This window comes from Wyeomyia smithii, chromosome 3 (genome assembly GCF_029784165.1).
Source record: "Wyeomyia smithii strain HCP4-BCI-WySm-NY-G18 chromosome 3, ASM2978416v1, whole genome shotgun sequence".
NCBI classification, from domain to species: domain Eukaryota; kingdom Metazoa; phylum Arthropoda; class Insecta; order Diptera; family Culicidae; genus Wyeomyia; species Wyeomyia smithii.
In genome coordinates this window covers 21,241,271-21,268,056 of record NC_073696.1, presented here as the reverse complement: position 1 = coordinate 21,268,056, position 26,786 = coordinate 21,241,271, and the positions used below count along the sequence as shown (strand labels likewise).

The window sequence follows — 26,786 nt, the reverse complement described above, 5'->3', positions numbered from 1 at the left end:
TTATCACGAATCAAATTTGGTATCAATTTCAAACTCAAAAACGAAACGAAATAGGCATCAGGATTTTCCAGAGTAATTTTGAAACAGCAAGCACAAGATAGACGAACCAGCGATTTTCCAATAATGGGATTTATTAGATCTTCATACGATAATGCACTTCTAGGCGACCTACCTTACTATGCAATATCATTTCTCAGTTTAGCAGCTTATCATCACAATTAAAACCTACAGGAAAAAAACTAAACAGAAAGGTAGAGCGCGAACCCTAGGTAGTTATTTAAAGCATCTTCTTCTTATTTTTTGCATTCAAAACAGTGACCCCGCCCTGCTTGTTTCACTTCGGAATGCGATCGTTAGTGGATGATCGAATGAAACGTGTAACAAATTTTCGACAACCCTCAAGTTGCTGCTAGGTTTAATTGTTTGTCGTCGCCGTTGTACCCGTTGACTGCACTGCACTTGGGTCCAAGTTAATTAAATCGACGTTGCTTGTGCTATTTGAACGGTCGTCGGTTTTCGCTGCGGAATCGGTTGCTTTCAGTGCGGATTTCGATGGCGGTGGCGGCAGAGGAATCGCCGGTCGGTCCATTGTCATCGGGAAAGGCAGATGACCTCCGCCGTGGTGATGATGTCCATGGTGATGTGCGTGGTGGTGATGCTTTCCAGAAAAACCTACCGCGACGCCTACAGCGGCTGGTTGCGGGAATGATTTAGGTAGCGTATTCTGGCGACTAGAATCTGTAGTTTTGGACAGCCGTTCGCTTAAAGCTTTTAGTGCAATTTGCCTGAAACAGTTTTGGATAGTATATTTCTAGGATATAACAAGTAAAATTAAAATTTACCTCCTTCGCTCCATATCGTGAGGATCTACTCCAACCAACGAGTGCACACTAACCGACTGCAGTGAGGACGAATTGCTCTGCTGGGGTGTAAGGCGCTTTACAATACCAATCCGCAGGCATCCCTGATAGACTGGGTTTGCTACCAAATTGATGAAGGGTTGTAGCACGTTAGGGAAAAAACTAGCGAAACGGAAATTCTCTGCACTGTCTCCCCGAGTACCGTTCGAATGTCGTTGATAAAATCGTAAGTAGACCCACGAAACGTACAGTCCCGACGCAAACATTGCTGGGTACGTTCCGTCCAGCAGACCGAATGCCCACATTGTTATCGAAAGCAGGACTACCGTAATAGGGACATTTCTGAAACAAACACGTTACTTTAGTGTTAAATAGATGTTATATCTTGAACAGCGGCACACCTGTTAGTAAACTTCCCGAGAGGTGTTCGGGCGATAAGATGATCTGGCATGATTTGTGTAACAGCTACGCTTACAGCTGAAAAATACAAACGAACACGTTACATATACTAAGCACGGTTATACAAGTTAATCTTACCCGCATTCATTCCCGCTAGTCCGTGAATATGAACATCAAACAAGAGTTCCGCATCTTTGGTAATCATCGAATAGAACAGGTAGTAGAAGCTGGTCAGAATGGCCACACCGGTGTTGGTGATGGCAAAGAACTGCAGCATCTCCATCTGCCCCCAGGACGGTTCTATCAGTTTTCCGCAAAGACCCACCGTTATCAAATCCACCAGCACTTCCCAGAAGTGCAGTTCGATGAAGAAAAAGGTAAATATTGTCCACACCCAAAAGGTTGGTGGCATCAGGTAACCGGGTGTCACGCTCAAGAGGTTCACGGCCTGGTCCGAGAAGGACAGTACGTACCCGACCAGCGTTGATATGCAGATGAACTTGATCGATGACGAGGTGTTCCCCAGCAGAGCGGAAAACTGCTGGCGCAGATACATTGCGTTGTTGCTGCTGCTGCTGCTTGCCATTGTACGCGTTGTTCCGCTTTCCGTGGATAAACTGCTATCCCGAGTTGCCGACGATGTTCACATGGAGGATGATTTCTGGGCGGAATTCAGATGTTTGACTCAATTCTACGGCTATTGTTTGTTTTGGCTATTGCTAGAAAATGACGAATATTTTTCTTCTATATTTGCAAACGTGAATAAAAATAAAAGATTACTCGCTATTTGACAGTTAAGGTGGGGGATAGGTAAACAGGTCGACCGCAGTGAGAGGTCAACTGAAAGGGGAATTGGTTGTGTAAAGGGTGGTATTCGCCAAAGAATTTTGCAACTATTTAATATAAAAGCTTTAAGAAAATAAACGAGAATAGCAAAATATTAAACTAATTCTGAATAAAATATACCATACATTTTGCTACTATAGAGTATTTAAGAGAAAATATCAGCAAAATCATCAACAGGGTATTTTGGGGGAAAAGCGTATTCCTCTGACTTTTTTTAATTCAAAGAGCAGAACACTATTAAGAGTATCGATTTCAAAAGTCAATCACTGTAAGTGATTTTAGGTTAACCCTGCCGCCAAGAAATCATGACACAGGGATGTCATTTTTTTACATGTCATTTTTTTACATGTCTTCTAGAGTGCTAGACTAGAGTGCCTATATATAACTAGAGTGGCGCCGTGTCTTCCACAGTAACGCTGGTAACGCTGGTAGCACTGAATATTCTTTCTCTTTTCCCCATATGAATTTATTAGGTTGTTTGCTCAATTGGAATGACACTGACAAATAATTTCTATTCCAATTTTGACAGTGTCACCCCAAGAAAAGAATTCGTTGATTACCAGCTTATTAAGCTATTATTAAGCGGATTTCGATTGAACTAAAGCTTAATAAGCTCTCTCTCAACCTCAATTCTCTCTCAATTGTTTGCTGGGACCACTTTATATATATTTAAAGGCACTCTAGTCTTCACATCTCCACGAAAATATGTCTGCACCTAGGGGCTAAACAACTTTATTTTTGAGAGAAATATTTCGATTATATTATGCGATATTTAGGGCATCTTCAGCGGTGGTCTATTTTTGAAACACCTTTATACTAGATTTACACCAGCGAAACCTGAAAAGAACCAGTTAATATAGACCAACTTTTCGTTCTCCGTACCGGTGTTGTATATCTTGTTGTTTTAAACCGCTGACATCTGTCACACTGTCAACAATTCAATACCCCATGCTATCAGTTTATGAGACTTGTTATAATGAAAAGCACTCAATATTTAACAAACGGAAATTCGATAATTTTTACGCACATTAAAAATTACTTTGGCAAGACACTTTATATCCACAAGACTTTATGGATTTGACGGTTTGACCCGAGCGTCAGTGACATTTGTCAGGATGGATTGATATGATCGAAAAATTTCTGCTACAAGTAGGGCTTCGGAGGATAGCGAAAAATATTTGATCGCGTAGATGTTCATCTTCCATTTTCGTCTCAACAATCTATCAGAATCTTGCAGTTCTTTAAACTTGGGTTCGGTTTTGAAGATATTGAAACAAGCCTGCATTATAAACGTTTTCAGTTCAGTGTCTTCAAGAAACATTTTTTTTTGGCCTCTTACGGTCTCCTCTAGTCCCACTATAATTAAGGCGATTAACGAAATAGCCAACATATTTGTTATCCCTGTGGCTGATGGTTGCAAACCAAGTAGTTGAACCTACGGTTATGGTCTTCCAGAATTTCCCCTTTTGCTGGTCGGTTTCCTTGGAGCCAAAAACGACAAACCTGTTCATTTTCTTCTTCAGAAAAGCCACAAAAATGAATTGTGAATTGTCATAAAAAATCTTTGTTTTGTTTATTCCCCAACACTCGCAAAATGCTTATAGAGTTCTTCAGGCGCATTTGTATTTGTGCGATGTATTCGATTTTTCTTTGTTAGCTGTAAGAATTTTTTGTCTCTTGTGAGAACTGTCATCTAAACGAGAGAATAAAAAACTACTGAGTTTTATCCACACTCTTACAAATTTCAATATACCAGTGTAGAGCGGGCCGTGTCGTAGTGTTCGTGTGTTTTCGCTTGGAGAACTCTATATGCAAATAGCTAAAAATGAGGTATTCAATTAAAATATGACATTTTACCCACCTATTGGTAGCGTACAAAGAGTTTTAGAACGATCTATTTCTTGTTCCAAAAAGTGACAAAAATAGACCAAAACGTATACCAGTTTCAAATTTCTTCAATTTAGATCTGGTATAAAACAAAATTTACACCACCGGTGCAGCAGTGAATTTGAGTTTGTTCCAAAAATATAGAACAAAACAACGATTTGGACCACCGCTGAAGATGCCCTTATGGATATAATTTGATAATCATCGTTTATCTGTCACATTCATATCACTCCGACAGACTCCAACAATAATGTGCTGTCAAGAGTTGTGATATAGGTAAACGGGTGCCTGAAAATGCAACGATAAATACTTTGTAATATAGAATTTCGGAAATATTCCGCAATATATCAATAGTGTCTTGCCCCTAGGTCTGCACACAAAAAAATTGTAAACACATCCCAATTGAAATTTTTACAGTTGACAAAAATCCCAGTAAACACTAAATTGAGTGCGATTCTCAACTCAATATAGATCATTGCACGATGACATCATAAAAAAAAAGAAAGAGATTTAACAGTTCAGGAAGGTTTGCTTACAAGGACTTGCACAATTTTCGAATCGGATTTTTGTAGCGCGTGATTTTTCATTTCATTTTATTTTTCATATTCATAAAAAAATGTTTTCAACAGCACAAAACTACTAAGCGATGAATCGAAAAAAAAATTGAATACCTTGTGAACATACCTGCCTGAACTGTTAGGTTATTTTTTGTATGCAATGATCTATTATCCCCTAACACAAACAAAAGAGATTTTAAAGGCTGTTCGCACCTATGTGAGTTCTCATATGCAATTTTCAATTTGTGTGTGAAAACGAAAGCAAAAATATTCCCTACCTGCACTTTCGCAAGTAAAAATTTGATTTTCATTTCTTTGAAATTAATAGTGAATTTCTCCATTCCACCAGCTCACCTCGTTTTGACCTGGAACCAACCTAACTGCTGTCAAAACCCTTCTTTATTCCAAAATTTTATTCTGGAAATTCAGCCCTCTGACTAAACGAAAAATCAATAATCTTACCGTGAAAAAAATATTTCCACTATACTTTTTATCGACTGTTAGTTTACTCAGGGGAGTTTCTTTCGGCTTCGCAGACTGCGAAGCCGAAAGAAACTCCCCCGTGTAAAAAATCAAACAAAAAATCAAATAATGTTAAGTAATCTAGATTGTTTTTTAAGGTTCAGTTAGTATCCAGATTCATAGAAAACTCAAAGAATAATTCGATTTCGTCGGCTTTTGATGAACGTTTCAAGAATTATGGAGAATGTTTTATTAACTTGAAGTATGGGTAAGTGCTTCTCCATGAATGGAAACAATCGCTATCGATTAATGTTAAACCTATATCTGTTGATTTCAGTTGTTATCGTTAGATAAAGGAGCTCAAAAACATGTTGGTCGCCCAAAAAAAAAATAGCATTCAAAAAACATTTAAAGTTGCTGTAATTGTACATCTATTTTTTAACTATGTTTTTCATTGTAAAAACATCAATTTTACATTAAATATCTTTGTCCGGAACTATAAAAAACGTTATGTATCTTAACAGCATTTTTTCAGGCATTTTTTCCATATACTTAGAAGTTACTGACAATGTTTTTATTGGTAAAATTATTGTCTGTGGTAGATTCAACAACAAAAAACGTTGTTAAAATATGGTAATGACAACAACCGTTTACAAGCTTACAGTAAAAATACCGTGTTTTTATGGTTACAATAAAAAACATTGTCCGTTTACTATTCTCACCGCAAAATACATCGTACTTTTGAAGTAGAATATTTCTCTCAGAAAGTTCGGCTACGTAGGGATGTGAAATAAAAATCTAAAACCAAAAAAAAGTGAAAAATATGTCCAATTTCAAATGCTAATAAATCGGATAGTATTCGATGGATTTCCTTCGTTCTTGCAGCAATAGATTGGAAAATCTTCTACGATTCTTCCCAAAAGAAGATAATTGTTATTTTATTATTCACACCATTGTACTATTGAAAATAGTCAAGCCTTGTCAAAACGAAAAATTCGACCTCTGATGGTCGTTATATGATTGCTTCCCAAGCACGGTCGACAGAATCATATACCTTGCAATTGAAAACATGCTATTTGGCCTATATAAGAGCCTGTTTCAGCCGAAGCCGCTCATAATAGTTCTAGACAGCGACAACAGTAGTCCTCCCTTAGCAGCAACGGGAGCAGTGCAGTGGATACCATCGATAGCGGATAGCGGCCACAACTGTGGCATGGCTGCGGATAAGCGTAGCAGTTTCAGCGGATCTCAGCATCGATAGCAGCTGGGCCAGCAGATGCAGGTACAGCGGATACCAATGGCAGCGTATAGCGGCCACAACTGTGGCATGGCTACAGATAGCGTTGCAGTTGCTCAGCAGTTGGGCCAGCGTATAGCGGCCACAACTGTGGCATGGCTATGCGTAGCGTAGCTGTTGCAGCGGGTATATCAGCATCGATAGTAGCAGGGTCAGCTGATGCAACGACACTCTCTTCACTAAAATGCTGTTTCAGTGTGGTAGCGGGAAGCATCAAGCAGCAGGCTTGCATGAAGTGAATACATCAGCCAGCAACTTTCTCTAAGGCCTCTGCCATAGTAGACGCGAAAAGCGGCGCGAACCGATTCGCTCGGCCGTAGGTTAATGTACAGCTCTACTGATGGCTGTACATTAACCTACAGCCGAGCGAATCGGTTCGCGTCGCTTTTCGCGTCTATTATGGCAGAGGCCTAATGGGCAAGTTGTTTCATTTTGTTCAGAGGAATATTATTATCGGTAATATTACAGAGATGCGATTGCGAAAATCCGATTTTGAATTGAACAGTTGTTCTTTTGAGAACAAATGAAACACTTATTTAAAGAGTTAATAGCTTTTGGTACCAAAAGCAGTATAGTGACAGCCTCAGCGGTAGATGCAGCCGGTACTTCCCTGAGGCCGATGTGGAAGTAAATGGAAGCAGCACGGCGAAACAGTTCGGGTTCTGCTTAGACGCGCGTTATTTTCCGTTGTTGATATTCCCAACATGAAACGACGCGCTTTCGTATGATAGCGGTAGATGCATTTGCCAACACATCCTCCAGTAAAGCCGTTTCTAGTTTTCAATGTGAAAACACCTTTCTTATTGTGTTTGACCGTGCGCCTTAGTCCTCACTGTCAAGGTAACACAGAGATGTAAGATAAACACTACATCCTATGATAAATTGAACAATTGTCCTTATAAGGACAACAAATGAATTAATGAAGATTTAATTTTGAGTAGAATACTTCTCTCAGGGAGTTCGGCTACATAGGGATGTGAAATGAAAATCTAAAACTGAAAAAAGTGAGGAAAAATTCAAATGCTAATAAATCGGTTAGTTTTCGATGGATTTCCTTCGTTTTTGCAACAATTGATTAGAAAATCTTCTAAGATTCCTACCAAATGCATGAAATTGCAATTTTATCATTCGAACTATTGTACTATTGAAAATTCTTAAGCCTTGTCAAAACACAAAATTCGACCTGATTGGTCGTTATACCGCGCTTTCCCAAGCACGGTCGGCAGAGTTATGGACCTAGTAAATTGGGAATGCATCATTTGGCCTATATAAGAGCTTAATCAGATAATAAACAGACATTTTATCGGATATTAAATTGAACAACTGAAATTTGAAGAACACAAATGAATATTTGAAGAGTTAATATTTTCTCGTTTTGCGCTATAATCCAAAGTTAATTATCTTCATCTACATGCATACTCTGACTATTATTACGTGTTTGCGTCGCTTAGTGTTTGGCTACGGTTATGCAGAACGCAAACAACGGCGCGATGCGATTCGGCAAGACGAAATGTCGTCGGTTTCGTGCAACACTGGCACAACTCGAAAATCATAGTTTCAAGAAAAACGCGTTTGAAAATTTACGTCGAAAATTTATTTTTCGATTTTCAAGAAAACTTTGAAGTTACCAATTACCAATCCTCATTTAACACTCTAGGTCTATCATGCACATATTATGAGCACGCTGTCCAAGTTAAAACCTTATTTTTACTAACTTAATGGAGAAATTTCGATTTTTGCAGCAAAATCTAATCATAATTCTGGATTTTTTTTTTGGAATTTTGAAACGGGGTTTCGTGGGATGAAACTTAACTATATTTCGCATCGTTTGCCATCAAAAACTCGAAAATGCAAAATTTTGAGTTGTGCCAGTGTTGCACGAAATCGACGATGTGTTGGAATGTATAGCTCTACTTCGCCTTAAAAAGAGCTGTACATTTCACCACGGTAAGGCGAATCGCATCGCGCCGGCATTCGCGTTCTGCATAACCGTAGCCTTTGTTCCGTTCCCGTTTAATGATGTCGTATTAAATGTGCATATTACAATTCGGCAGCACTTCAACTTCTCATTTGCACAAAATTTAAAAATATTCAATGATCTTCATTCAAAGTATCAAACAAAAAGAAATTACAACACTGTTAATGAACGGTCAACGTTTATTTACTAGAAAAAATACCTGACACGCAAGCAGCCGGCTTATCTTTCTTGTAAAAGTATTCTACTCCAACTTGCGGTCGTGGTTTTGCATACAACCTTTCTGTGATTTTTTTTCGGACGAGAATCGGCTCTAGTCTAGCGATACGCCCCAATCAAAAAACGCGCGCGTTTGCGAGTGGTCTAAAACCAGACGAACTCTTCGCCTCTCTGCCAAGTCGCCCATTCCAATCCGGTCGAGAGGCCATCTGTCAAGATTGTTCTACCCGCGGCAGATTGCCGAAAATTGGAAGCCATCGCGCATTTTTCTGTTTGGCGAACGAGGCTAGGCTGGTGGTGTTAAGTGCGAAAGTCGGCAAAAATTGTACATTTTTCATAACGAAAGTGGTTTTATTAACACGTTAATTGGTATTCGGGACACAAAGCAGTATTTTCAGTTGAAAATCGGTTAGTTGGTAAAAGTAAAATTGGCTAATAATTGGCGGCCTCTAATGTCGGCATTTTTTTTCTTTTCTGCTGTGCAGACAGGTTTGCTTGTGCATCTGTGTTTGCTTTGATCGCTGTACCCGTTTCGTGAGTGACGCGGTAACAAAGTAATTTTAGTGAAATAACGAATTATTACTGCAGGAAAAGATGGGAAAATCGAAGGATAACAACAAGGTTTCGGATGAGTCAAGCGAAGAGGAGGAGTATGTGGTGGAAAAAATTGTCGATCGTCGGGAGCGTAAGGGAAAAATTGAATATTTGCTAAAATGGAAGGGTTACGATTCGTCAGCAAACACTTGGGAGCCGAAGGAAAATTTAGAGTGTCCTGATCTGATCAAAGCATTCGAGGATACGCGAACAGAAGCCAAGAAAGAATCAAAGGAGAAGGAGAAAACCAAGGAAAAGAAGAAGCCGAGCAGCACAAAGCCATCTTCTGGTGGATCGAAAAAGAAGAATGATTCTGATGCAGAAAACGATGGTTCGGATGACGATGACAAGGACGACTCCGCTTCGACTAAATCGAATAAATCAAAGAGTGCAGCAGCCGATAATGATGCCTCTGCCAGCGACGATGGCATGAATGGATTTGAAAAGGGTTACATTCCAGAGAAAATTCTCGGTGCAACCGAAGCCAACAGTGAGCTGCTGTTTTTGATCCAGTGGAAGGACAAAGACAAGGCACAACTGGTGTCGTCCAAGGAAGCACGCAAACACTGTCCGCAGCTGGTCATAGATTTTTACGAGGAACGTCTCATTTGGCAGTCAGCGGACTCCGCCGAATAGGCACATATTGCATTCTCCCCAGTTTACTCGCAGAAACATTAATCGGAAACAAAAGCTTTCTGGCAAGCTGTAGGTTAAGAATGTTTGTTTTAAGTATGCCAACAATTAAAAGATAACTCGGAAAGCCCCTTGTGTATGTCTAAATAATAAGGTTTTGTTTATCTTCACCACCTTTGGACATAGAATGAGTTGTAATGCTAGTTCTGGAAACCAAATTTGAGGATGGTTTAACAACATCCAGCTTTGCGTTTAAACGCTAAACATGTGGTAAAACAAAACGATTATACAATTATACATTTCTCTAACTCTAGACGATGATAATTATCAATAAAATAACAAAATACAAAGAAATCAGATTTTGGCAAAGTATAGTTTTGAAAAACTAAGTTGTTTTGTTGCTGTTAGAAAAAGAATATCACCTACGTAAATAGCGTTATGTGTTAAGGATTTTCATCTGTTTTCTAGCAAAAGAAGAAAATACGTAATTTGTCACATTGTGTTTTTATGGTTATGGGGCTACTACAACAGAAGACGAGGCGAGCGGCGAGTTGCTCGTCTGACCAATTTTGGAACTGCACATGGCGAGTCGGTCAAGTTTCACTCGCTGTTTCCAATACATTTTGCCCGTCTCGTCATCTGTATTAGAGGCAATATTTTTAAAATGGTTATTTATTTTTGTCACCAATGTTAGAAGTCTCGCAATTTGGAAATCGGCATTTCCATCGAGACTGTTGAAAGTTTTTCAATTTCTACTTCAGTAATAACATCACTATTTTCCAGGGCAAAGTCGATGAGGATTTCTATTCAATTTTCTATATTCCAGTGTGAATCTGGTATTCCGACTCCCTTGTCTAAATCTAGTCAGGTTCTTAAATTTTTAGTAAAGTGTAGTATTAGACGTAATTATTTTGATAAAACTAAAAAATATTGAAGCTTCTTGAAAACTTATTTCTAACGATAATTTCTTATTATTTTGGCAGTTAATTCATCTCGTGTTTACTGGAAACATTTTGATGTCAAGTTGACAATCTTCTTGTCACAAGAAGAAAATTTGAATTTGATTTTCTTCCTACGATCTCGATGATTTTTTAGAAATATCAACCTACCTATTCAAAATTTATAGCATTTTTCACTTTTGTTATCCAATGGTTTAGTTCCACGTTTTTCTATCTAGTATTTCTGACTGTTGGGTGATAGTTTATGGTCAGTTTTGATAATTATTCCAACACCCTATGAGCAGTGCCAAATAAAAGCAATGGAAAAATCATTGACGACAAATGATGCATTCGAGTCGAATTTCGAAAAAAACTGCCACATCACAGCAAGAAATACGACAAAGTGATTCTTTTGCGCGACAACACTTGACCACATTTTGCTAACGTAATCAAAACGTATCTAGAAACGCTGGGACGTCCTACTCCCTTGCTGTATTCTCCTGACACCACTCTATCCGATTGCCATCTCTTTTGATAAATGATGCATGCATGGACTGATTGACCAACAAAAAGCGAAGCTTTGGTGCTACATTTCGATTCAGACTTCAACCTTCTGTTTATTATATACACAGACTTCGCAGCCAACTGTTTAGTATACAGGACAATTGCGGGGCTAGCGCTACGATTCTACTGACAACTAACAGTATTTCCCGAGCCAAGACTTGAGCCTACGACGACTGGCTTGTTAGACCAGCATCGTACCCCGAGTCAAAAACATCATATCAAGAAGACTGGCATCTCTGGATCGATCCCATACAAATGACAAGCGTCAAATCAAATTGGCCCTGACACAAGTAAAAGAGATTTTTAAGGCTGTTCGCACCTACGCGAATTCTCATATGCAATTGTCTATTTATGTGTGAAAACAAAAGCAAAAATATTACCCTCCTTCACTTTCGCAAGTAAAAACCAAACCAATATCAACAGAGTCGTCAGGGCCAATAGCGCACTCCATCTATTAAAGGTGGAAGTTTGCATCGCTGCGCACACGCACTAGCATGCGTTAGAGCAGCGGTTCTCAACCTGGGGTACGCGTACCCCTAGGGGTACGCGAGAGCCTTCAGGGGGTACGCGAAAGAAAAATCAGTAGTGGCGGACGAAGCAATGTTTTTTTTTTTTTATAAAACTTCACGCAAAAGTTGGATGGTGCGAAACCAGTACAAAATTGTGCGTTTTTAGCGCAATTGTTGATGTAATTCGGAACCAGTACAATGATTGCGTGTTGGGCATAACGCAATTAATGCCCTAGCGTTTCTCCAATGTATTTGGCAGCTCCAAACTACTACACCCAAACAGTTTCAACTGGTATCAAGCAGCATTGCAAAGCGAGCGAGAAGCAAATCCTTTCTCCTCCTTTCTGCTTGAGGACAAGACATATGCTACGCTTTTCAAGTCTCTTGCACACACGCTTTCAAAATACTTTTTCTTCTTCATGCATTTCTCTGAGTAGTAGCAAGCACGCACCGACAGTATGAGTGAGACTAACAACACTGGCATCTAGTATGAACAGCACGGGTGTCTCGCTCATTTCGTAAAGCGACGAGACATCGTCCTGCGCGTCGCAACCCGAACCGAAAAAGAAGCGAAAGAGCAACCTGCAAATAATATGTGACGTATCTAGTCTCATCGCACGTACATGGAAAATCTACGAGCAAGAGAGAAACAGCACTCGATGTGAGAAATAAAGTGTCGGTATATGATACATATTCTGATTTCAATCAATGTCAATGTATTCGCAGTACAACTGTTGCGTTATGCGTTTCACACATTTATTGTGCGATTTCTGTGCAACATTTGTGCGAATCGGGAAGACACAATGATTGTACAAGACTTCAACTTTTGCGTGTCAGTTATTGTTCAAACTTACTCTCAAAACATGATTGCAGCAATGAAACAAACTGTAGTCCAATTTGAAACCTGGACTAGACTACCACAACGTGATCTACCACTACTTTCTCCCACTCTGTGAGGACATTAGAAGCCAGGGGGCACAATTAATTTGGAAAATATTGCCAAGGGGTACGCGGGCAGAAAAAGGTTGAGAACCGCTGCGTTAGAGCAAGCCCACCAGTGGCTAAATTGAAGTTTCTAAAGTTAGTTTGGCAACTCCCACCATAACGCGGCAACCGCACCGGGCGTTGCTATGTTGGTTTGGGAAATAGCAATCCCCACCTCGGGTAGTAGCGAGTTATTAAATTTGGCAACGCGATAGCAACGAGCCGAATCGTTGCTATTTAATGAAATGTCAAACTGTTGTTTTTTTGTGCTCGATAGTGAATGTTCGTAATAATATTACGAAGATGATGAGTGTTTCGAATGCGGACTCAATTGGTCGGCCACGGAAGACGAGATGTTTTTTGCCTCGCTTGTTGAACACGTCGTAGAACGCAAGAGTCGGCGTGAACTACTTCACAATTTTGTTTCCGATTGAGCTGAATTTTTGCACAGGGTGTTTTTTCGGGCAGGTAAACATTTTGTATAGTTTTTTTTTTATTGAAATGACCATTTTGGTGTGCAACCTACACGATGCGGAAAGCGCAAATCCTCACAAGATTGGCCAATATTATTCAATATACCTGGAAGGTTTAAGCAAATCTGCTCGGGAGTATTACCAACTATTTTCCCGTTTAGTTCGGTCGTTGTATAAAAAACCATTTTTCTCCTTTACCACTGTTTCAATCTTCAAAAACAACCTGAGATGCGTTCGAAAGCGGCGTTGGAAATGGTCATCTGTATTGACCGGTGTTTCCCATAAAAATATTGTTAAAACGCTGGATGGCACCTTCCTTCGTATGGCGGTCAATGTTTGGCTATTTACTAGGCTGAGAGCCGCCCCGAATCTTTCCAAAAACCCTTTTCTTAATCGCGTATAAGAAAATTTGTTTTGCGAAATCACTTTCTTCATCACTAGAATCAACCAAATACTCGAAAACAATTTCCGCGTTCTATATTCAAGTTTTTTTTGGTGGCAAATTTTCAAATATTAATAGCAAACTGTGGGAACCAAGACATCATAGAATACAGAATACAACTAATGAAAGTTCGCCAGCTTTCAGTAGAATAGTGGTTTAAGCCAACGTTGCGGGACGTGCCCAGTTTTACGAAATTACTTTAAATAAACATGTAAAAAAACCTGCAAAAGAATTATGCTATCGATAACTTGGGAAAACGGAAACGAAGTTAAAACGAAGTTGCGTGAAATGGAGGGAACATTTTATGAAGCAGAAAGAACGTAGATCATTCCGGAATAGATTGACGGATAGGTTGGTTATTACTAGATACGCAAAAAAAATGCGAAATACATCACAAACAAACATTTTGCCAACGCTGGCTAGTGACGGTCTTCAGAAATTGGCAACTGCCGGTGTGAAAAAGAAATAGTGAAATTGGTAATCCCCATTAGCAACGACCGGTGCGAAAATCGGTTGCTATCCGAAATAGCAACGGCCAGCGTTGTGAAAATAGCAACTCAAATGGCAACTCACCGGTGCGCTTGCTCTTAGTACCACTTTTACTGGAAAGACTGTGCAGCCAAAACTGTCGCTCAATCTCAGGCAGAACAACTGGGAGACAACATTGATTGACCAACACTTCTGTTTATTTTTCGAAAAAAAAAAACAAAAGTTGAGTGCATTTATAGTTATCGGCAACAAACGAGCAGTTGTTTTCCAAACGCCAGAACGACAGAAAAATTGGTAATGATGTTCATCCAGATGTGGTTTAGTAAATGATTTTAATGTTTAATTAATAATTTATTCAACGTCGAATCAAGTCTTAGACCATTTACATACTGACGCGTTCTGCGTTGCGGAGACGATTCGCCTTGCCGTGAGTTAATGTACAGCGCTAAGCAGAGCTGTACATTAACCCACGGCAAGGCGAATCGTCTCTGCAACGCAGAACGCGCCAGTATGTAAACGGCCTTACAGCAATATTCTGTGCAGGCTCTGATTAAGGGAGGGGGGTGGGGTGTAAAGAGGGCAAATGCCCTAGGCCTCCTAACACGAGGGCCCCCCTAGTCCTGGTTCAGACGTGAAGACAGAGTGGAGACCTTTTTTTCTCGTCTTCTCCAGCAAAGTCATTCCAAAATTAAAAATTTTCTTACCTTAAATTTTAAAAAACATCGAGAGTGTCACGAAAATTGTCCAATTTCAAATGATTATGCCTCAGTCAGTTTTAAACAAATTTCCTTCATTCTTGAAGCAATCGATTGGAAAACCTACTAAAATGCGAAAAATTATGATTGTACGATGTTATCTACACAGACAAACAGACGTACCACGAAATTTATTTCCGTGGGTCAAGACAACGGTCAATTCAAATTCAACTAAGTTGACAGTTGTGGCGCGCCGTGTTCCCAAAACAGCAGAAAGGCAGAAAATTTATCTTTTGCGGAGTGTCCAGCAGGTGGTACACAAGTTAATAGGAACCCTAATTTTCGTAGAATTTTGTACGGAGTGGTACGTCTGTTTGTCTGTGCTATCTACTGTACAGTCAAAAAGCGCAAAGCTATGTTTTGAACACAGATTGCGACCGACCGGAAAAACGCCAAATGTCATCTGGTTTGGGTATTTTCGAAATCTTGATGATATCCAGAGTTGAGACCCCAGACGCTATTTTAAATTTCAATTCCAACGGGATGATGCTGAGAGACCTGAAATAATGAGGCCGTAAATCTACCCCAGTAAAATGAAAGTGAATCTTCTCAAGGCCACCACATTATTTCCAGAGAGTTATTTTATTACACTGAAAAAAGTGGACACGTTACTTCGATATGGATTCCACTTCCATCTGTCACGGTATAATCTGAAGCGACTTAAACTCCCCTAAGTCGCAACTAAGTACGCACAAAGCCTTCAGGCAGCGTTGCCGGATGAGTGAGAGATTACTGTAGCCCCTCTTGAGGACTGCTGGAGTACTGGGAAAGCAGCCATTTACAACGCAGCGGAAGGTGCTGTTGGATTCGTCGAGGAGAATCGACTTAACGGCTGGTTCGACGAGGAGTGTCAAACGATTCTAGACGAGAAGAATGCAGTGCGAGCATTGATGCTGCAGCAAAGGACCCGTCGTGAGTCGATACAAACAGGAACGAAGACAGCAGACCCTTTTTTTTCAGGACAAAAAGAGCCGCCTGAAAGAGCTGGGATAAGAGGAAGTGGAGCAGCTGTATCGTTCTAAAAAAATGTTGATTCTACAATAAGCCAAACGCATCCCGCGCAGGTTTTGTGCCGCAAGCTGAAATGTACGGGGAAAAAATTGAGGAATATTGACGGATGAACGTGAGGTGAGGTCGACAAGTAGAAGCAGCACTATAATGAACACCTGAATTGCGCAGAAGCAGAGGACCAAGACGGTAGGAGGAATGACTTCGTCAGCACAGCGGATGAGGGAAACATACCGCCCCCCACGATAAGTGGAGTTAAGGATGCTGTTAAGCAGCTCAAGAACAGAACAACAAATCAGCTGGAAAGAATGGCATGGCAGCGTAGCTTATCAAGTTGGGTCCGGATAGGTTGGCTTTTTGTCTGCATCAGCTGATAGTCAGGTTCTAGGATACAGAACAGCTACTGGAGGAGTGGAAGGAGGGAGTAATATGCCCCATACACAAAACGGGCGGTAAGTTGGAATGTGAGAACTACTGTTCAACATTGCATTTTAAAGAGTTATGGAACGTGCGGCTAAGGTTGGATAGGGGGAACCGAGCGCGAAAGAGCAGTAGCGTAGTGATCGGCGGAGATGAGGTCAAGGTGATAGAATAATTTGTGTACCGTGGATCATTGATAACGTTAGATAACAACTGTAGCAGAGAAATCCGCAGTCGTATTGGAGCTGGAAGTCGTGCCTGTACCTACCAGGTACAAGACGATCATAAGACAGGTAGTTCTTTATGGGCACGAGAAATGGAATATGCTAGAGGAGAATTTGCAAGCGGTTTCGAACGGCGTATGAGGATGGCGTAAGGAGACGAAGAATGAGCCACGAGCTGGTGCAACTCTACGGCGAGCCCAGTATCCATAAAGTTGCTAAAGCTGGAAGGATATAATGGGCGGGCAATGTTGTAAGAATACCGGACAACAATCCCGCAAAAAATTGTGTTCGTCTCGAATCCGGCCGGTATAGAGGCGTGCAACGAGTTAAGTGGTTGGACCAAGTGGAGCAAGATCTCGGAAATGTAGGACGCTCAAGAAACTGGTGATGAGCTGCCATGGACCGAGTGCGTTGGCGTAACATAGGAAAGTAAGTGAGTAGGTGATAAATCTGCGGAACAACAACACGAGACTTCAACTTGTCTCAACATCAAATACATTTTATTGTGTTTTCACTGGTAAAATTTTCACTTGCATAGATTGGTTCAATTCGTGGTACACTCGAGTTTGGATTTGGATGAAACAGTTACGAATATAACGTGTTTTTATTTCCATAAACAAACTTACGTTTATCATTCTTTGAAACTAATAATAACGCCCAACGCAGACGGGGGTTAATTTCGTACATTACTTTCGTGGCTAATGCTTACGCTTTTTGGTTCATAGCCTAAAATGTTTCTTGCTTACGACAATCGTTTGTTAGTCTTCTTTCTGTGCTAGCGTACTAAAACAAACTTCTACGATGGCAGTTTGTTTATTTTTTCCTTCCTTCTACCTTCCCTAAACACTAAAACTGAAGCTGAACTGAAAATAAATGCGCTTTTGTGTTGCGTTGTTAAATAAGCCACGAAAAAAATGAGAAAAAAAAACAATGTACAAAACGTTAACTATTAAAATATATTTGTAAGTATTTTTAACTATACAGTTAATTAACACTGACGCTACGTTAGACCTAAGCTCGTATGAATTCCAATGTTCGGAGAATTCTGCTTTTAGTATTTTTTTTCGATACTACTCGATCAGGGATAAACAACACACAGCAAACGGACACAATTCGGAAACACGAAGAAAACCCATTGCTGTACTCTCTGCATCTAGCTGATTTGACATCATCTAACGTAAATAACAGAGGATAACACTGACCGGGATGCTGCTACTGTCGTCCCCTTGGGGGAAAAACCGAGCTACGTTCGATATTATTATGGTTTACAGCACCCTGTCCTTTGCGGTGATGACGATGATGAGTACATGCGGTTTGCTGTAGAATGGGTTGCGGGGATAGTTTCTTTCGTTTGAGCTCTTCGACATTTGCTGCATTCAACAACAGGGAATTAGTTGGTTTTTTTTTTCGTTTACTTCTTCTTCAGGAGGGATAATCCACCCGGTTAGGGCTTGACACCGTACGGTAGCGGAGTTCACTCTTTATCGTTGCAATCCTGCCGCAGTTCGACCAGTTCGTGGGGTTCAGCGTCACACTAAAAATAAGCGCGAGAAACGCATTATTTGGCCTATTTCCACAGTTCCTCACGCAATCGTCTTGATTTAGTTGAAAACAAGAAAATGGTGGGATTGAACAAACGAGAATAATAATTGTTGAGGGATTTCCCGCAAACTCGTCTGTGGTGTTAGCAATACCAATTGGCGTGAAATCCCTCTGTTACCAATCCGAATACAAATCACCAACAGTCTGGTTAGGCATATATTATCCCAATCAACAACCCAGTCTGACTAAATGTGAGACCGAGATTACATTACTTTGAGAAAAGAAGTATCAGACGCACACGCTTTTGTTATTTTGGTTATTAGAAAAAACACAATAAAGTAAACACAACTTTCAAACTATTGCATACCGGTTGCTATAAAATCTACGAATCGAAATGGAGTACATATATTGACAAAAAGCTCAAATCTAATGCGTATTCTGCAATGAATTTGGGAAATAAACATATGAAAATTTCGAATAGCCAATAGCCGGAATCGCTGGCGATACCCTGCTACAGTCCAGTACTTACAATATTGTTCGGAGTAGCGGATAAATCATTCTTCGAGATTGCGTTCACCAGAATCGTTCCCAGAGCGTCACACATAACATTGATAGTGGTACGGAATCGGTCACTGTAATAGTAAAAAGAATCCTTAGCTAAATGCGACAATTAATGAACAGGGATAAAATATCACTAACAGTAACCAATCAACAGCAATAATAATCGTAACATCCTCTGCCGGTAGCCCAACGGTATCCAACACCATCACCATGGTAATCAGGCCAGCCTGCGGAATACCAGCGGCACCAATCGAAGCTGCGGTAGCAGTAACACTGAAATCGACAAAAACAGCCTCATTTTCGATGGAAAAATCACCGAAAAAGGCACTTGATTTTTTACCTGACAGCAACTATGTGACCAAAAGACAGCGGAATATTCCTCAATTGAGCAATGAACAGTGCGGCAACAGCCTCGTAAAGAGCGGTTCCGTCCATATTGATGGTGGCACCGACCGGAATCACGAATCTCGTTACTCGTGGATCGATACCCATGTTATCCAGACACTGAATAGTGATTGGCATGGTCGCTGAGCTGGAACCGGTACCGAAGGCGGTGGCCAACACCTGACTCATTTTGCCAACAAAAGGATACGCGAGCTTTCGCGTAGTTAAGAAGAAAATTATGGGAATCGTACCTTGAAGTAAAAACATCCATTAGATTTATTACAATGCTGTTCAGTGGAGTTTTCACTCACCAAATCCATGCAGGAACAGTCCCAACATCACGGTTATAAAGTACCACCCGAGCAATCCCAGCACCTCAACGAACGATGCCATCTCCAGCAGCTTGGCGGCAATAAGAAAGAACACACCCAACGGTGAGATCCAGATGACCCACGAGGTGATGATCATCATTGCCTCGCTGAGCGTTTCGAACAGGGCCTGCAGCGGTCGGCCAGCTTCCTGCATCTTACCGATGCAGGCGCCGAGCACCACACTGAACAGGACCAGACCGAGTACATTGGTGCCCTCGGTGAATTCGGACTTTATTTTGTACTGTGTTAACGGAACTAGAAGTAATGCAGATGAAGAAGAGAATTAATTTATTTTATTTACTTTTTTGTAATTAGCTGGCCTAGCGAAGAATTCTACCGGAGTCGAACTACAATTTTCGTAATTTATCTTCAAATAAAACTCTCACCAAAATTCCAGCACTTGAAACAGATGATACTGTACAGTTCGAGCTGATAGTGATGGCTTCTAACAGAAATAAATACCTAACATTCAATTGTTGTCATGGTGTCGAATAACACAGTGTGCGTCCGTCCGTAACGAGTGTGAAATCGATGGAATAGACCATCGCACGGTGACTTCACGCACCTGAGTTTGACAGCTACTGGTAACTTTGTTTACCTTCGGGTGATGCAGTTTTGTTCTCAATTACAACAGATCATTTCAATTGTGATCAAAATGACCTTTAAATGTTGTGCTTGAGGTGCCAGTACACTAAGAACAATTAAAAATTGAGCAGCATTTCCACTACACGCGCGATTGATCCATTAGAAAAAAGCGAAAATTCAAAAACGTAAACAAAGTTACCACTAACTGTCAGAAAAGTGAGGTTAAAGTGATTCGGTGAGATATTCTATAGAAGTACAGAAGTTCATTCAATGGGCGATGAATGGATATTTTTTAGGCAGGTAAAATTCAAAGATCAATAGATACAATTTAATTGAAAAAAAAAATCTTTTTAATAAAATCTATAATCTGTACAAATGTACAGCGATACATATTTTGCGTCGTCAAACATAAGCATTCTGCATGGATTTTCTGCCCCATTCATCGCAGAGTCACCGCGCTCCGTGTTGAGTGTAATATTTCATCAACCGACGAATTATGATACTGCAAAACAATTGAGTATTTCCTCATTTTCAATTACTCCAAACGGCGGGCTACCTTCTCAAAAGCACGTGTAACTAGTGATATTTGCCGTCCCTCGCAAACTTTTGTATTTTATACGACCTGATTTCAACGCGACATCCGTCCGATTCAATACGTATCAGAAATCATATCAGCACGGGCATCAGATTGCAATTTAATTGCATTCCACAGCAGTAGAAGTAAAAAACCTAAGAGCCAATTGAATGGAGCAGACTGCATCATGTATTCATGATACGAGCTTAGGGGGTAAAATGTCCACTGCTATCAAAATTCATAGGTCAACTTTTCCAAAACTTTAACTTTGATGTTGATTAACTTCACAAAAAATAGTGCCTATTCAATTTACCCGACACTCCCCCTGCCTTCACACGTTAAGACCGACTACTAAAAAAAATAAAAGACATGAGCATATTTACCATTAGTTGCATTTTCCGGTGCGACTAGAAGAGTACGGAACTGAAAAATGAGCACAAGAGAAAAGAACGAAAAGAAAAATAAGCAGGTTCAGGTTTAATGAACTTTGAACATTGCGCGCTGTCTGCGACGGCGGAAATGGCTCACCTGAAACATTGTCGCCTGTATAATGTTCGGTGGGAACAGATTGCTGGAAGGCAGTGAAAACTTTGAGTACTAAAAACAACATTAACACTATCGAAAACTGAAGCGAAAAGTACCGATACTTACCGAACTAAATCTAGAAGCGTATCGACGGTGAGGACATCTCTAGTGGTGGCTTTCCCTTTCATGCTGCCCGCATCGCGCCCAGAACCGGGCCTTATCGTAGTGACTAATATTATGCCTAATATTACAGCACAGATTGTGGTGGTGAAGTAGTAGACGATTGCCCGGAAGGCAATCTTTTTCGACATGCTCAGATCCAGCGATCCGATTGCACTCGTAATGGACGACACGAGCAGCGGTACGATCAAACATTTAAGCATCCTACGGTAAAAAAAAGGCAATTGGTACTGATACCATGGCGGGACTGCAGGGTGGACGCTTCGAGCCTACCGTAAAAATAGATCTCCAGGGTACTGGATATACATCACTTCTCGCTCCGTCCACGGTTCGGCTGTGTTTTTCAGCATCAGGCCAAACACGGTGCCGCCGAACACACCGATTACCGTGAGGAAGGTGAGCAAGTTTGATTTGAGAAAGCGCTTCCATCGTGAGGTCGGCCTGGAGCTGGACGTCACATACGAGTTGGACATAATACTGTCTACGATGCAGGGAGGTTTCTGGAAGGGGAAAAAGGAAAGTTTGTTGAGGTTATTTTGCTAATTAGAAATAATTATGGTTTTATTTGAAGCTAATCGCAAAACCTTTAAGTGCTTTCAATTATTTCCTAATACAATTCTCTAGCGATGCATTGAACTTGTTTATTTTTAATAATTATGATGTTGTGTTCTGATTTAACAGAATGGTAGTATTGAAATATAAAAATCAGACAAAACGAAGACAAAGCGATTCGCTCTTAAACACTTTTTGAAACACATTCACTGTTTGTGACCACGTGATTTATCAACGACATCATTACCTACGAAAAATTTGTTATCAGCCTAAGGATTAAAATTATTATTCAGAATGTTTGTCTTTTTTGTTACAAAAATTGAAAAAAAAAGCAGTAAGAAAGTAACGAAGATGATAATTTTCATGGAAAAACAACGAGCTAGTCTCCATCTGTTAGTTCAATAGTCGTTTGTTTCCAACTCTACCTCTTCATTCGATAAAACTGTTCGCCAGAGAGCCACATTTTCAACCGAGCAAACAGGAAACGGGCTAAATCTGGCAAATACAGAGAATGAAAAATCATTTTGAAGCTCAATACCTTCAATTTATCGGCCATATCGCGAGCAGAATGAGCGACTGAGATGTCTTGATGAAAGGTCACTTTTTTTCGCCATTGATTGTCTTCATCGTCCTATCGATTTAATAATGTACAATAATATTGTTTGTTGATTGTTTTTTTGGCTTCAAATGGGGAGTTGACAACCTGGAAGGAGCGGCAATATGGCTTCAGTCCTCACAAGTTACTATCTCACGCCTCCATGAGCCATATTTTCATACCAGCTGTAACATGGACACAGCTGGTTGGCGTAGCCCGGGCAATGGTGTCAATCCGACTGAGTGATAGGGTGCGACGATCATTGGCGCGTAACCATCTTTCAGCGATAGAGGAAATGCTTCGCCAACCCGAGCGTCTGTTCATCGTGGAGGGGCGGCTTAAACAGCGTCTGACTGGATCCAGCGAGTGAATATAAAAGGAGAAGCCACACCTCGGATCCACCTCCAGCTCCTCACAGGGATAGGAGACTTTAGGTCAACCACCTACTGTCTCCTCAGGTTTATAATACTTTTACCAATAGTGACGCCAGCCACAACCAAAAAGCGATACTACTTGGAAAGGAAAACTATGAAAGTACACTGCTCTAGACACTTTTTAGCAAACAAAGCATTATATGAGCATGAGCATGATTGACCGCCCGCGGTTGCTACTCCGTTATTGCCAGATCAGCTGTAATTACACAGAGAACCAACGGATGATGCTCGGGACCAGCATGTATCCTCAATGTGTAAAAACTGGAGATCTCAATCTTTATGTAAGGCAATACCAGCGCCGGCCGCATCCGAATGCAGGTCAAAGAAGGAGTTTGTATGGGAATATGTTGACGTGATACTCGCTTTATTGGAAGCCGAGAACACCTCTGCACTTCCACGAGAAATCACTGGGATGTTGGAGAAAGGGCAGGGTATACAGCAGGGTTCGTTTTGGTAAACGATTCACTAATTACGAGTGTCGGGTTCTTTAGACCAAATGTCGCGCCTACAAGTTCATTACATCCGCCACGAAATTCATAATGTGTTCCGAACTTTTTCAGTTCGATGAAGTAACACCGCAATAATAAGCATACGCAAGATACTGGACATCTCCTCGTAAGGTGACCCTCTTTATACCGAAAACTATAACGCGTTGTTGATTTATTTGTAGATAATACGACCTCATGGAATGTATCGACGCGGAGTCTTTGGAGGTTTGGTCAACCGGACATTTAGTTTTCTACCTTACAGATCGAGTAGCGACGTCTCTCGTATAGACTTCGTCTGTCCTAAAAGAAAAAACGCTACGATACCGCGAAAAACACACCTGAAGTCACGAATATTCGGTAAAAAAACAAGTGAAGCTGTCGTTAATGGCCAGAGTTAAGATGAAGAAAGTATAAATGAGCGAGACAAAGTTTGCCGGATATCTAGCCTCTAGCAAGTTATATACGATTTTAACACGACGTACCGATATGGAAGCTATCAACCGCGTAAATACTATGCGCGCCGTACACACGGGGAACAACGAAACGTTCTTTTCACGTAGATTGATGGATGGAAAATCCGACAGTTTGTCGTGTAGGCAATAGGTTAGTCTGTCAATAGTCTGCTAATCACAATCAATATTATCATTCACACTACGGCAACCGGCGTAAGGACAAATAAGTAGTAACAACGCGATTATCGTTTTCGTAGACGCACGAGAGAATATTCCTATTAAATATTAAATTTGGAAACACTCATGCATCCAAAGCTCGAAAAATATAAAAAATCATGTATGCATAAGTAACAATACTGCATTCCTAATGAATTTGCAAAATGCCAATGTTGTCATTATTGGTTTTATGGTTTCGAACCCGTGTCATCTTTAAAAAATTTTACCTTAATTTGCGTGGAAGCTAGAAAAAAACATTCAAAAGCTAAACAAATCCAAAATAGAAGTAAGAGAACATATCTAACAAAATAAAACCATCGCATTGTTTTATTTGGAATTTTTAAGTATTTCGAAATTCTAATACACTTTCTTAGGCGGTGCAAATAAAATTCAGACGCAGCTCGCAACCAGAAACGAACAACTCTTGTGGAAAAGTGCTTCACCGAATTCTACATTAAATGACGCACGAACCCACCGCCATAGGGATCGTGAGGCATAACCGGTATTACACCTAAAACGATGAATCTGTGCGCGTAAAAAGTCGAATCATGCGAACGGCATAAACGGCATAAGACGGCATAACGGCATTTAGCCTCTATTCAATACAAAACATTTTTTTCTGTTTGAATGAACAAAGATACAATTGGACAACTTTTTCCTAGTAAAACGGGAATTAGGTCGCTATCCATTTAAAACTGAAAGCAAAATAAAAAGTAGCACTTTCATCGTCCTTGCATCAAGGTAACTAGACAATCATACAAACGTTAATATTTTTTGCTTTGTTCCTAATTCCGCAACTCTACATTTGATGTCCTTCATTCAGCAAGTCAGGAAAAGGCTTTCATCACACAATACTTTCGCTTAGCAGGCCCTGTAGCATCGAAATAACATACTTACTGACGAACTCAGTTTTGTTTGCTCTGAACATTAGTTAGACTTGAGCAAGTTGAGATTTTACTGCACCTACTTTCAACTCGACTTTATTCTCTTCCGCAGCGAGGAAAACGTGGTACGGAGAGTGATCCCGTGCCATACTTTCTTCGCTCTTCCTTTAATCCTGGTAATGGCCCTCCCTAATGGGCTGTTTCATTATTTTGCATTTTATTGTGATGACGAACTCAGTTAGCGCTAACGCTGGCTGGGTGTGGGACGAGGAAATTAAAGTATTTCAAAAATATGATGAGTGGATACATTGTATGGAACTAGGTCAAGAGGATTCACTAAGCTATCGTCGACCCATTCGTCGGCTACCGGCTTGGTAGTGTTTGCCAGTCTGTTGACGAATTGCATCAGTTTTACGGAAGCATGAATGAGCAGTCTGGACCGTTTGAATATACCTCTGACTGAGGAATTAAAGAATGAGTGACATTTAAACAACGAAAAAATGGTTTTCATGAATTCTACCACAAAAAATCGACGAATAACAATTTTAAGCAGACACGGTTAACATTTACAATCCACCTCCAATATCAAAAAAACCACGGAGGTTACGTTTTGAAATAAACACACGGCACCCTTCCAAAATTTGTTGTTTCACTAAACGTTACACATTTTGCAACTGCACTCGCCGGATAAATTATGCGCAGCCGTCTGGTCCCTGCTGGGTTCGAGTTGCACTTTTTGGCAGAGAAGCCAAAAATTGGATGCGTTTTCCACCCGTCACTGACCCTGGACGGTGGGCGGATGCATTACTTGTAATTTATTTTTTGCTCCGCCTCCCTTCCTCTCGATTTAGAAACCTAATTAAAAATGCAGGAAGTGGTAAATAAATTCCTTCCTCTATCAGATCGAATGTCGCTAATAGAACAACATTCTACTGTCTGATGCTTTGCTTTACCTGACATTTCACTAGCGCACCATTATCCCAATCTGTTTCTGGAAGATAACCTATCTCGAAGCAAACTGCCACGTAAAGCTGCTGGGTATTCACACTTCTGTGGCAAGTTGTTTTGCGCTAACGTTGCCACGGTGACCGAGTGTCACCGTGCATCTCGCTTGACGGAGATTAAATTGGAAATCAACACCGAACCGACATGGAATGGGAAGATACTAATGATATCATAATTGACTACATCTATTTCTTTCATGCGCCTGGAACATGCCTTCCTTCAAGGACCAGGCGCGCAACGAGCTGAATTGCGTTTGAATTACTCTTCTGATTCCTCTGATTTGAAACTGCGTCACACGGAGTTGCATTGGAAGTACCAACTTCTGCTTTCGTCATTCAGACAGTATGAGGATAGATGTAGACAGTGAACAGCACAAAGTCCAATCAAAGTTGGCTGTGAATGGCACGGAAAAACACTTTCACGAAACAAGTTGTCAGAGGAAGAAATCAATCGGATTACTTCATACTGCAAAAAGACTTGGTCAAAATGATTGAAAACTCAACATCAATAATCGTCGATACTCGCGAGTGTGAGCTTCCGCACTCATTGATCCAGAGGAAATCAAATCGAACACAAAGAGGTGGCCTTTTAACGTCGTCGAATTGATGAACAAAAGTAAAAAGAAAATTGAACGAACAAAGTGGTTGCTGATCGAATTTCAACCCATTTATTATTATATTAGGGTGGAGAGTAACTTGGTCGATGCGCTTATTAGATACAAATCACTCAGAAGAAAAGCATTCGGATTGAATTCAACATTCGGACAGGTTATACTGACGTCATCTGAGAGATTTTTAGAATATTTGGGGGCTAAATAAGCGCTTTCATAACTAATCTTATTCGTCTGAACATAGGACGAATAATGTATTTCTAAGTGTTTAATCAGCTTTTAGTCAGTCGGTT

General features: G+C 40.5%; 3 protein-coding genes across 6 annotated transcripts in view; 1 reads left to right on the top strand and 2 right to left on the bottom strand.

Moving 5' to 3' along the window:
- Positions 1–98: 98 nt before the first annotated feature.
- On the bottom strand, positions 99–2,052 carry LOC129732566 (transmembrane protein 115). The gene is made up of 4 exons (XM_055693537.1): positions 1,398–2,052; positions 1,262–1,337; positions 843–1,202; positions 99–785 (listed from the first exon to the last, which is right to left on the bottom strand). Exons 1-4 carry the CDS (start codon positions 1,843–1,845, stop codon positions 416–418), a joined length of 1,254 nt encoding a protein of 417 aa, XP_055549512.1. The 5' UTR covers positions 1,846–2,052; the 3' UTR covers positions 99–415.
- Positions 2,053–8,720: 6,668 nt separating this feature from the next.
- LOC129732564 (chromobox protein homolog 3-like) lies at positions 8,721–10,114 on the top strand. 3 transcript variants are annotated; one of them, XM_055693534.1, is made up of 3 exons: positions 8,721–8,910; positions 8,988–9,036; positions 9,091–10,114. In XM_055693534.1, exon 3 carries the CDS (start codon positions 9,097–9,099, stop codon positions 9,730–9,732), a length of 636 nt encoding a protein of 211 aa, XP_055549509.1. In that variant the 5' UTR covers positions 8,721–8,910; positions 8,988–9,036; positions 9,091–9,096; the 3' UTR covers positions 9,733–10,114. The 3 variants fall into 3 exon arrangements, with proteins under 3 accessions (XP_055549509.1, XP_055549508.1, XP_055549507.1); XM_055693533.1 differs by having other exon boundaries at positions 8,721–8,918; XM_055693532.1 differs by having other exon boundaries at positions 8,721–8,918; positions 8,988–10,114.
- A 6,899-nt stretch (positions 10,115–17,013) lies between these two features.
- Positions 17,014–26,786, bottom strand: part of LOC129732561 (excitatory amino acid transporter 3) — a 50,811-nt gene continuing 41,038 nt past the window's right edge. Inside the window, exons 2-11 of one of the 2 annotated variants that reach the window (XR_008729285.1) lie at positions 21,531–21,757; positions 21,204–21,461; positions 21,081–21,123; positions 20,936–20,975; positions 19,334–19,648; positions 18,979–19,273; positions 18,777–18,911; positions 18,607–18,709; positions 18,445–18,515; positions 17,014–18,069 (exon numbers count right to left, since the gene is read on the bottom strand). Coding sequence is in view for 1 of the 2 variants with exons in the window: in XM_055693531.1 (XP_055549506.1) it covers positions 18,010–18,069; positions 18,607–18,709; positions 18,777–18,911; positions 18,979–19,273; positions 19,334–19,648; positions 20,936–20,975; positions 21,081–21,123; positions 21,204–21,461; positions 21,531–21,757 (1,476 nt within the window). In the remaining variant the exon portion in view is untranslated. The remainder of the gene's footprint in view (positions 18,070–18,444; positions 18,516–18,606; positions 18,710–18,776; positions 18,912–18,978; positions 19,274–19,333; positions 19,649–20,935; positions 20,976–21,080; positions 21,124–21,203; positions 21,462–21,530; positions 21,758–26,786) is intronic. The other variant, XM_055693531.1, reaches the window with a different exon arrangement.

Bases quoted from the DNA above. Each gene is read 5' to 3' on its own strand.
- LOC129732566 (XM_055693537.1), bottom strand. From the start codon at position 1,845: ATGGCAAGCAGCAGCAGCAGCAACAACGCAATGTATCTGCGCCAGCAG. The intron at 1,338-1,397 runs GTAAGATTAACT...TGTATTTTTCAG, and splicing joins ACTAGCGGGAATGAATGCGG to CTGTAAGCGTAGCTGTTACA. The intron at 1,203-1,261 runs GTGTGCCGCTGT...TGTTTGTTTCAG, and splicing joins CTCGGGAAGTTTACTAACAG to AAATGTCCCTATTACGGTAG.
- LOC129732564 (XM_055693534.1), top strand. From the start codon at position 9,097: ATGGGAAAATCGAAGGATAACAACAAGGTTTCGGATGAGTCAAGCGAA.